Genomic DNA, 12,424 nt, shown 5'->3' on the forward strand with positions numbered 1-12,424 from the left:
ACACACACACACACACACACACACACACACACACACACACAGAGAAAAGTTATAGCCAGATAAAAATTTTCTGACAAAAACAAGCATTTTAGAAAAGGCAGTAATAATACCATTAATCTTCAGCTCATTGATGTTACTTCCAGTTGGATAGTTACATCATCATTTCTACTCTTGCCAGTAAAATTTAGCAGGCTTGCGGATTTGTAAATTGTATGATTAGTTTTCAAATACTTTGAAATATTAGCTGCTGTAATTGTTTTACCAGGGCTTGGTTAAATGTTATTTTCTCCATGAAGCTTTCTTTGCATCCCTGTGGTACCCTCCACTCAACACATTGCCTGGCTCCCTGCCTATTACCTAAGGTCTGGTCCTTAAAAACAGCCTGATGTCTTCCACCACCATATCCCATGGCCTTGCATTAACAGACCTTCAATAACAATTTCTGAGATGAATAGATAAAGTTGTGGGGGATATTAAGTCAACACATCATCTTTCTATTATGATATTTTGTTCATCATTATTATCCATTTCATCTTTTCAGGCTCAGTGAACCCTTCAGCAAGTCCTCTGCTTGATGTTGTCACATCAACCCTTAGCACCCGACCTTCTCCAGTCAACAGCGTATCTCCTACAAGTAAGAATGTTCTCACAGTCTTACTTTCTTTTTTTAATTATTTTTTTGAGTATAGCTGACACACGATGTTACATTAGTTTCAGGTGTACAGCAGTGCTTCAGCTACACTCTGTGTTTTGCTGTGCTCAGCACACTGGTAGCCACTGTTTTTGTCACCATACAACACTGTTAAAATACCACTGACTGTATTCCCTATGCAGTGCCTTTCATCCCATGACCTACTCCCTCCATAACTAGAAACCTGTGTCTCCCACTCCCCTTCACCAATTTTACCCATTCCCCATCCCCTTCCCCTCTCGCAACCATCAGTTTGTTCTCTGTATTTATAGGTCTGATTCGGCTTGTTTATTTGTGTTTGTTTTTAGAGTCCACATATAAGTGAAATCATATGGTATTTGTCTTTCCCTGTCTGACTCATTTCATGTAGCATAATACCCGCAAGGTCCATCCATGTTGTTGCAAATAGCACAATTTCATCCTTTTTTTAAGGATGCATAAAATTCCATCTTCCTTATCCACTCATCTATTGATAGACCCTTGGGTAGCTTCCATATCTTAGCTATTGTAAATAATGCTTCAATAAACATAGGGGTACCTATCATATCTCTTTTCAAATTCCATGTTTTCATTTTCTTTGGGTAAATACCCAGTGGTGAAATTATTGGATTATATGGTATTTCACTTTTTATTTTTTTCTTCATACTATTTTTTCACAGTGGCTGTACCAATTAACATTCTCACTGTCAGTGCACAAAGGTTCTTTTTTCTCCACATCTTCTCCAGCACTTGTTATTTCTTGTCTTTCTGATTTTGCCATTCTGACAGGGATAAGGTTTCAATTTGCATTTCTCTGTATGTCTTCTGTAGAAAAAATGTCTGTTCAAGTTCTCTGCCCATTTTTTTAAATTGGATTATTTGGTTTTTTTGGTGTTGAATTGTATAAGTTCTTTATTTTATTTTATTTTTTATGTTTTTATTTTAATTCCAGTTAGTTAACATACAGTGTTATATGAATTTCAGGTGTACAGTATGGTCATTCAATAATTCCATACATCATCTGCTACTCATCATGACAAGTGTACTCCTTAATCCCCATCACCTATTTAACTCATCTCCCCACACCCTCCCCTCTGGTAACCATCAGTTTGTTCTCTATAGTTAAGAATCTTTCTTGATTTGTCTCTCTCTCTCTTTTTCCCTCTGTTCATTTGTTTTGTTTCTTAAATTCCACAAGTGAGATCATACGGTATTTGTCTTTCTCTGACTTACTTTGCTCAACATTATACTCTCTAGCTCTGTCCATGTTGCTGCAAATGGCAAGATTTCATTCTCTGTTATGGTTGAATAACATTCCATTATATATATCACATCTTCTTTATCCATTCATCTGGGTGAATGGACACTTTGCTCCCATAGTTTGACTATTGTAAGTAACACTGCCAACATGTCCCTTTAAATTAGTGTTTTTGTGGGGTTTTTTGGTAAATACCCCGTAGCACGATTATTGGATCATAGAGTGGTTCTATTTTTAATTTTTTGAGGAACCTCCATACTGTTCTCCATGGCGGCTGCACCAGTTGCATTCCCAGCAACAGTACATGAGGGTTCCTTTTTCTCCACATCCTTGCCAACATTAATTATTTCCTGTTTTTGATTTTAGCCATTCTGATAGGTGTAAGGTGATATCTCACTGTGGTTTTGATTTGCATTTCCCTAATGATGAGATGTTGAGCATCTTTTCATGCATCTATTAGCCACCTAGATGCCTTCTTTGGAGAAATGTCTGTTCATGTCTTCTGCCCATTTTTGTTTTTTGGGTGTTGAGTTTTATAAGTTATTTAAATATTTTAGATATTAACCTCTTATTGGATGTATCATTTGCATATATATTCTCCCATTCAGTAGGTTTACTTTTTGTTTTATTGATGGTTTCCTTTGTTGTTCAAAAGCTTTTTATTTTTACATAGTCCCAATAGTTTATTTTTGCTTTTGTTTCCCTTGCTTTAGGAAACATACCTAGAAAAATGTTGCTACAGTCCATGTCAGAGAAATTACTGCCTGTGTTCTCTTCTAGGATTTTTATGGTTTTAGGTCTCACATTTAGATCTTCAATAATTCATTTTCAGTTGATTTCTGTGTTTGAAAATGGTTCAGTTTCATTCTTTCACATGTAGCTCTCCAGTTTTCCCAGCACTATTTGTCGAAGAGATTTTTTTTCTCATTGTATATTCTTGCCTTCTTTGTCATAGATTAATTGAGCATATAAGCATGAGTTTATTTCTGAGCTTTCTCTTCTGTTCCACGATCCATGTATCTGTTTTTGTGCCAGTATCATACTGTTTTGATTACTATAGCTTTGTAGTATAGCTTGAAAAATGGGATTGTGATACTTCCAGCTTTGTTCTTAAGATTGTTTTGGCTATTTCAGGGTCTTTTGTGATTGTGTGCAAATTTTAGTATTATTTGTTTTAGATCTGTGAAAAACCATGTTGGTATTTTGATAGGGATTGCACTGAATCTCTAAATCACATTGGGTAGTATGGATATTTTAACAATATTAATTCTTCCATTCAATGAGCATGGAATCCTTTCTGTTTATTTGTGTCATCTTTAGTTTGTTTCATCAGTATTTTATAGTTTTCAGAATACAGGTCTTTCACCTCTTTGGTTAAGTTTATTCTTAGGGGTTTTTTGTTTTTGTTTTTGTTTTTGTTTTTTTGGTACAATTATAAACAGAATTGTTTCTTAATTTCTCTTCCTGAGACTTCTTTATTAGTATATAGAAAAGCTACAGATTTCTGGATATTAATTAAGTATCCTGCAACTTTGTTGAATTCATTTATTACTTCTAGTGTTTTTTTGGTGGAGTCTTTAGGATTTTCTATATATAGTAGCATGTCATCTTCAACTAGTGACTACACTGTTTTATTTTCCATGAGCTATTAATCCTTTAACCAAGCAGATTGATAAAGAGAACATTTTCAGTAAATTTGTATGATTCATGCTCTTTTATTATCTATAATATTTTAGGCAAACATATTAAGTACTATTCTTACAGCTTTAAAGAGTTAACATAGCTTCCAAAGCCCTTCACTTGAAACCCTGGCAAAATTAGGGTCAATAAATATGCAGTGAGAAATTTAAATTCTGTATTTATTATTAAATAGGTTAATAAATTGACAGTCTTCCTCCACAACTGTGTTCTCAGTGGAGTGTTTAAGAAATTGGTTATAAATGGGCATCCTGTGGACCAGATGTAGTTAGATAGTTTTAAATTTAAATTTGTTCTGGTTCAAATTAATTTTGACAAAGTTGACTAGTGAGGACTATGAATTCAGCCTCCCAGTGGCATTATTAATAATGGAGGCTAGGCTGGGTCAGTGTTACTATGGCAAAGGGATAGCAATGACTTTCAGAAGGTCACAATGATGCAAACAAATCATAAATCCCATGTCTATAGCCTTTGTGTTTAACAAAGAACCATGGTTACTTTCTTCAGTATAAAAATAAAGTATATTCTATGTAGAGGAGAAGTACAGTTCTCATTTCTTATTTAATTAAAACTATCAATTTTAGCTCAAAATGAGAACTGAAAATGAAATAAAACAAAAGCAGTCAGGAGAAATGAACAGTTCTTTCAGCCTGTAGCCTTTTGGCATGTAGCCTGCAGTCACTGTCACAGGTTGATACCTCTCAGAAAATGAAGCATGTGGCAGGGTGAGAAATGTCTGCAAATCACCCATCAGAAATTTTACATCTATCTGATTTTTCCTAGTTCTTAATGCTTTGCAGTTTTTTTGGAAACTGCTTTTCCTTCCACATCTAACTCATCATTCAGCAACAAACTCTAGTAGATTATGTTATTCTTCATTCAACAAATATTAGCGTAGTAAAAAAATAATACCTTAAATCTCTTTACTACTCTACATATTATCCAGCTCTCCCTGACCAATTACCCCCAAATTAGCAACTTTTAAAACATATATTGTCTTACATGATTTGGGGGTCAGAAAGTCAGGAGCAGCTGAGCTGGATGGTATGGCTCAGGTCTTTTCATGAGGTTATAGTCAAATGGGGCTGGTTGGGGCTTCAGTTATCTGATGGCTTGACTGGGGCTGAGGGTTCTGCTTCCAAGTTTGAGCATGTTGTCAGGAGGCCCTAGTTCCTCACCATTTGAGTCTCTCCATAAGGCTTCTCACATCATGACAGCTGCCCTCTCTCAGACCAAGTAATTCAAGAAATAGAGTAACCAAGACAAAGGTTGCACTGCCATTTTATTGCACAACATCATTTTGCTTTATTGCACCTGTTAGAAGCGAGTCACTAAGTCCAGCTCAGACTCAAGAAGAGGAGAATTAGGCTCCACTTCTTGAAGGGAAGAGTATCAAAGAATTTGTGGACAAATTAAAACTACCGTATCCTGTCATTTAGAAAAATTTGCACATAAAATGCAGTACGGTTTGATCTTTATTATGAGAGGTAGACAGAGCAAGCAGTATCACCCCCATTTTCCAGATGAAGTCACAGAGATGACCACACAACTAGTAAGTGGCAAAGTTAGTATTCACACCAAAGTCTTCTGACTCAAATCTGGTTCTTACCACATTCGATACCAGGGTTTCTCCAACTGGTTTGAACACGTTGTGAGGACAGGGGACATACACCCAGCATGGAGTAGATGCACAAAAGTACTAGTTGAATAAATGAATGAATAAAAGAATTAATGAGAATACTGTTCCTTCACTATGTAATCATCATTTAATAGACTCCATGATGTCTATAAAAAGAGTGTACTTTCTGCCTTCAAAAAGGTTGCAGTGTACTTGGAAAGAGATGATAGGTGCACATGAAAATGATAATTCAAAATAGTAAGGTGAAAGGTGCTGCATCTTATAGAATTAAAATACTCAAGGAGAGGTGCAGACCAGAAAATTTTGGACTTTGAGTAAGGAGATGTCCCTATGGGTTCTTGGAGCCAGGAAATGATACCAAAGAGAGGAAATAAGATGACTGACCCTTTAAGTATGTGTTGCGTTTATTTGACTCAGTTGAGAGCTTGAAAAAACATTCTAAGCAAAGAGAACAAAGTGAGTAGTTGTGCATTAGCAAGGATGTTTGTGGGAATTTGAGAAAATATTAAGAGATAAGCTTGGGTCAGGGGCTGGGGTTGTGTAGCAGAGAAGCAGGGAAAAGTATTAGAAAATGCAGAATAAAGAGAGCTTTAAGCTCCAGCCTAAGAATTCTCAGTGTTATCCCTTAGGAAATGGGGCTGGGAGCCCAATAAATATTTTTTGGAAAGGAAGTGATATAATTCATTTACCAAATATTTATTAAGCCGTGACTATGTACCAGGTATCTTTCTAGGTACTGGGAATACAACAGTGACCAAAAGAGAAAACAGCTATGCCCTCATGACATTAACCTTCTACCAATTGAAAGCAGAAATGAGTTTCTTCTAGCTGTGTTTTCCACGGGGTTAGTTGATATACATTAAATGCGTCCATCAGACCAAATACCACTCTTATTTCTGTGAAGAAATTTAAGGAAAGGAAAAGAACATTTGTTACCTTAAGGAGCCGGCAATATAAAATAGCTCTAGTATTAGGGAAAGAGAATACAGTCAAATGAACATATTTGTTAAAAAGCAGGGAAGAAAATGTTACTTGATCTACTATTACACTAAAATGATATGGTTGGGAAATTTCTGGAGAGTCACAAGAGTTCCTTAAAATAAGATCCTACTGGGTGCCTGAGTGGCTCAGTTGTAAGTGTCTGCCTTTGGCTCAGGTCATGGTCCCAAGGTTCTGGGATTGAGCCCCACATCTGGCTCCCTGCTCAGCGGGAAGCCTGCTTCTCCCTCTCCCACTCCCCCCTGCTTGTGTTCCTGCTCTTGTTGTGTCTCTGTCTGTCAAATAAATAAAAAAAATCTTTAAAAAAAAAAAAAAGATCCTACCACACTAAACCTCAAGACTGTTTTAGATCAGTGGTTCTCAGCAGGGAAATATTGCCGCCCCCCTCCCAAGGACATTTGGCAGTGTCTGGGGACGTTTTTGGTTGCCACAATTGGGCGGGGGGTGTTGCTACCTGCCAAAGCCAAGGATGCTACATATAATATAGCACAAGACAGGCAGCCTCCACAACAAAGAATTATCTGGTCCAAAATGTCAAAAGTGCCAAGATTGAGACACTGTTTTAGATCAAAGCTCAGGTATAAGAGTAGCTGTTTCTCACTTTACAAAATCTAGACCTCTGTTAAAATAGTAACAAATTATGTTTGGAACAATTTTCAGTCTAAAATGTCAAAAAGATGTTAAATTAATGGCTCTTTTAGGCTAAATAAAACTTATTTTCTTAGAATAAACACTGAATTACAACTGAAAAATCCAAATTTTGTCTTGGAAATCTGGAAGGTAATTTTAAATCACATGATGACTGGCTGCCTCATGTCTCAGAAGCTAAAAGGATTCACCCTTTGTGTTCTTTTAAGAAAGGAAGCAAGATGGAACATGTCATGGAAACCAGCTTCAAAAGGCTGTGGTTTCATTCCAAACTCTAAGATGGAATACAGTATGTAATTCAGTCATAATTATTAAGCTACATGTCTTGCTGCAAACATCCAGTATTTTTTTCTTCCTCAGCGAAAGGATATTTTTTAAATAAATGTAAGGTAATGGAAATAATATTCTTTGATTAGAGAAGGAGAACCTTATAACATAACAAACTGTAAGAGTTACCACCCAGGGAGCGCAGCGCAATTCCGCCTGAATTGATGGGTGTTTTCTTTTTTCTTTTTTTTTGTTTGTTTGTTTGTTTGTTTGAATTTATTTGACAGAGAGAGAGACAGCCAGAGAGGGGACACAAGCAGGGGGAGTGGGAGAGGGAGAAGCAGGCTTCCCACTGAGCAGGGAGCAGATGTGGGGCTTGATCCCAGGACCCTGGGGTCACGATCTGAGGCGAAGGCAGAGGCTTAAGGACTGAGCCACCCAGGCTCCCCAGTGGGTGTTTTCTGAGTCCCAGCTGCATCAGCAGCACTGTCCTAGGAAAAGACGAGGCTGAGAAGCTAAATGGGGAGATAAGGCAGGCTGGTGGGATAGAACAATCAGAAACACCTGACCAATCTCAGGTGGGGCAATCCATAACTCAGGGGCTCCCGGTGCTCTGAGTCATGCCCTATGCCTTCTAACTTTGGCTTTGAACTGGCTTCAGGGTGTGTAACACTAACAGAACAGATCTCAGAAATGCCAGCCCTGATGGTGGCAATCATCTAAGACATTCATTCATTCAACAAATACACATTGAGAGCCTACAAGGTACCTGGAATTTTAGAGGTGCTGGGATACAGTGATGAACAAGACAAGGGCCCCAGGTGAACAGAGCTCACACTCTAGCATGACCTACTTGCCTACCCTCCCATTTCACTGCCCACCATGCCACAGGTCTTTGGGCTCTGCCTCCGATTTTTATGTCTGCACCTGAACCCTTGGATCTGATGGTGTTAGTTTTGATATTTAGCCTTCTCTAAAGCTTTGGCTGATCCTCACAGTCTAGATCTTTCCACTCCTGAACACTTCAGATAAAATACCAGGTCCAGTCTCGCCCTAATCATTGGCTAGCTCTACAAGTAAGGACACCTAATGCTCAGTAGGTGGGCATCAGACACTGAGGGGTACAGACTGAAGGAAGCAGCTGCCTAGGGGATGCAACAAAACTACTGATTTATGAGAAAGCATGTCAGAATGGCTGGGGGATTACACTGGAAGATATGCCATTGGACAAGATTGTCAAATATAAATCACAAGGAGAAAGCAGATCAGAAGATCAGTTGCAGGTTGGGATGTTGGGTTTTAAAGTAAGAGCGGGATCTAGAGAAAGCCTGCTGGTCTACCAAAGTAGATGTGTGCTGGGAACAGAGGAGGGTGGAATCAGGGAAGTCTACACAGAGGGCTGGAAGGAAATATAGACACAGATGGAAGAAAGATGAGAGATGGATCTTTAGACTATCGTCCTGAATAAAGAAATAAAATGAGTGTCGGGCATGAGAACACGAGCAGGGTGAGTGCTGCCAGTGCTAGTTGGGAGGGCCATGGCTTGCTTATGTGAGGTGGAGCCCGGTAAAGGTGAGCTTCAGTTTTGGGCTAAGGATTTGGGCTGGAACAGAATGCCAATGAAGAGGCACTGTGGCTTTGTGAGTATGTGAAAAATGTGGGTGAAACAGAGGTGGTGTGTATGATAAGTGGTAGCCGTAAGAACAGAGAGCAAGAAAACTGAATGGGGCAGATATTAAGTGATTTAACTGATAAGGGTCTGAACTTGAGGGGGCATATATAGAAATGAAGAGTGCTACACCCGAAGACTCAGCATTGTCTGCCTAGATAGGAGGGAAAAATAAAAGGATTTTAGAAGACTATCATACCAGCTTTTTTTTTCTAGTAATTATCTAAATTTTTAACCAACTCCATTGATTATATTATAGTATTAAGCAATAATATTAACAATATCTGTTAGTATTTGAGTGCCTCTGATGTGCCTGGTTCCATTTTAAACTGGTAAATGTATTATCTCATTTAATTCCCCAACAACACAATGCTATAGGCACAATTATTATCCCCATTCTACAGATGAAGATACTGAAGCACAAAAAGGTTAGATCACTTAACCAAAGTCATGCAAAAAGTGCAAGATCCAAGATGGAACTTGGACGAGCTTCAGAGCCTGAGTCCTACTGTCTCTGACAGGACACGATGGGTGCTCAATAAATGTCTTTAGACACAAAATAAATCCATTCCTGTGTGAAGCTGGTATAGCTAATCTGAAAAGGTCAACATGACAGTTGTGCCTATACTAATCTCTCTCTTCTCTGGACCAGTGTTTTCTGAGAAATGCAGCCTCCAGAAGTGGGGCTAACATTTCCTCAGTCAGAAATAAGCTGGAGAAAAAGGCCTCCTCCATTCATCACCCCCTCCCTTCTCAAGATTATTATAAAATAATTTAATTGCCCAAGGATATGTACAGAATCCACACAAAACTCCAGTGCTGTTGCTTTAATCCTGGGAAATTCTGGTCATTACATCTTCCCAACCACCTTGCACCTGGGGCAATGTTGCAGGTTGTTAAAGAATTTCTCATTTTTTTTGCATACCTGTCACCCATAAGTCAAGGGTAGCTTTCTTGATGACGAGTTTATTTTGAGTTTTTGTTTATCCAGTCTTCCCTCTTTGAAACAAGGTGGCTCTGGGAGAAAAGCTATTGGATGGCCTATTCTTGCATTCATTTCGTGAATTACTGAGTGTCTGTAAACACACCCCACGTGTGATGAGCTCTGTCCTGCTTACTGTCATTTCTACCACCACTCTGCGCCCCGGGGAGGGGGACAGTCCTGAAAATCCTTTCTAGACCAGTAATCCGGCAATACACATTGCCGTAGCCATTCGGTAAGCACATGTTCCTCAAATAATCTGCCTCCCGCGGGCAAACAGTCCTGTGCCGAGATCAAGATTTCACACCATATATTTCCTTTATGCTGGTCTGAAGGTCAATATCCACCTAATCCTGACATCAGGGGTTGATGAAGCTGGCACAGATATGTTTAGATGTAGTTGATGGCCTATATTCTTTTAAGTGCAGTGCTCCAGTTTATGTCATTATGGATTTAAAGGCTCTTTGTGCTGCAGGTGAATTGATGGAGTATAATTTACACATTTGCCAAGGAAACTAGGTGGCTATGTGGATAGATACTATGTCAACGGGTGGAAGGTCAAGTAAAAATATTACTACTTGAAAAAATAAATTTTCAGGTTCAGTTTTACCTAGAAATAAGGCAAAGTCTTGGACAATTGAGCTTGACAAACCAGATTACTCTGACAGCAGCAGCCTAAACTTACAAATAACTTCTACCTTTATGTCTAGTTGAACAAATAAGCTGAACTGGGTAGATGAGCAAAAAAAGAATTTTCTTTTCCCCATTATTCCCTGTCCAAATGAGCTCTCTTGAATAATTCCTTCTGAGCCTCTGAAGACTTTTTTGGTGATTTTCATACAATAAATGTTGTCTGGTCCCTTTCAGATTCAAGAACGGATTTGTGTCAATAATTTAAAAAGCTTATCAAATATAATGTCAAAACTTGCAAAAATTAATTTGATCCAGAACTTCCCACCCTCTCCTGCCCACCACGTGTGGGTGTACCTCAGCTGCAGAAGCCTGGGATGTGAGGTTGTGTGCTTTATGTCTATGAGGGGTGGAAGAAATGTCTCTGATTTCCCCGCTCAATCCTCTCCTCCACCCCTGTTTATTGGTTTGGACCTCTCTTTCGGGGTCATATCATGTGGAAAAGAGGAGAGAGGTAGGTAGGAAAAGACCTTTTTCTCAGGCTGACTGTAATCTGACCTAAGTGCCCTCTAGATGAGGAGAATAAAAAATGTGCCATCTTGACCTCATAGGGCACTCTGGCAGATTTCTCAGAAGTCTGTGACTGGCTTGTGGCTATTGTCCCCTTGATGCAGGCCATGCCTCTCCTCCAATCTTATGTTTATTATCCCCCTACAGCCCGTGAGCTTCTGGAGGTCTCTCTCTTAGGAGCTTTTTGTTCCTGTAGATATTCTTCCTGGGTGAGATTTCTTTTCATGGCATCCTGTTTTGTCTGGGAAAACATGCACCTTGGCCTCCTATTTGAGGGAAATGCTCTTTTTCTCCAATATGGCCATATCTCTCTTCTCTATGCCCATTCAACACTACTAGTCAAGCATAGGCTCCCAATGTAGTCTCTTCAGCTTGAGTCAGGCCTGGTCCTCTTCATCCCAAACTCCAGGACACATAGGCCAACAGCTCTGAGTGGTTCTCTTGAAACCACACTTCACTTGGACTAAGGTAAGGGGACAGATTCTTCTTTCACCCTCTCCCCTACCCTCCCCCACTATGAGAGGGGACCTGACCCATAGCACCCTGACAACTCTCTTTTTAAAAATCTTCACCTGGGTTACTTCTGCCCCTTGCATAGTCTTGGGTTTGATGATGGACTAGAGTTAATGGAACCCACTCCACATGCCCTTTATAGGTGGTCTAGAACTCTGCTGCAGAAGTGAGGATGACTTGCCCTACAGTATCATTCTTAGTCTTTGGAACCTCATCTAAAACAAAGGTACAAAGAGCTCCATTTGAAAATTCTGTTCTGCATTATCCATTAAAATTCAGCTTTTAAAAGAAATTCAGTGAGACCAACAATGATTTATCCAAAAAGGAAATCAAGAAAACAATCCCATTTATAATAGCATCAAAAAGACTAAAATATTTAAGCATAAATTTAAGTGAGGAGGTGAAAGACCTGTACACTGAAAACCAGAAACGTTGGTGAAAGAATTTGAAGGAGACACAGACAAATGGAAAGACATCTGATGCTCATGGATTGGAAGAATTAATATTGTTAAATTGTCCATGCTACTCAAAGTAATATACAGATTTAGTGCAGTCCCTATCAAAATTCCAATGGCATTTTTCACAGAAATAGAAAAACAATCCTAAAATTTATAGTCACAAAAGACACCATATAGCCAAAGCAATCTTGAGAGAGAACAAAGTTGAAGGCATCACACTTCCTGATTTCTCACTATACTACAAAGCTGTAGTAATCAAAACAGTATGGTACTGGCATACATACAGACAGATAGATCAACAGAACAGAATAGAGAGCCCAGAAATAAACTTAAGTGTATATGGTCAACTAGTTTTTAACAAGGGTGCCAAGAATACACAACGGAAAAGGATAGACTCTTTGGTATTTGGAAAACTAGATATCT

General features: G+C 38.8%; 1 protein-coding gene across 5 annotated transcripts in view; it reads left to right on the forward strand.

Annotated features, from left to right (window-relative positions):
• The window catches only part of CD96 (CD96 molecule), an 88,909-nt gene that overhangs the window by 50,553 nt on the left and 25,932 nt on the right, over nt 1–12,424 (forward strand). For all 5 annotated transcript variants that reach the window (XM_073893167.1, XM_025873968.2, XM_025873961.2 and 2 more), the window contains exon 8: nt 542–634. In XM_073893167.1, the coding sequence (XP_073749268.1) occupies nt 542–634 (93 nt within the window). The remainder of the gene's footprint in view (nt 1–541; nt 635–12,424) is intronic.

The sequence above is a fragment of the Callorhinus ursinus genome, unplaced genomic scaffold (assembly GCF_003265705.2).
Source record: "Callorhinus ursinus isolate GAN/ISIS: 27379988/994484 unplaced genomic scaffold, GSC_fseal_2.0 scaffold1, whole genome shotgun sequence".
Taxonomy (NCBI): domain Eukaryota; kingdom Metazoa; phylum Chordata; class Mammalia; order Carnivora; family Otariidae; genus Callorhinus; species Callorhinus ursinus.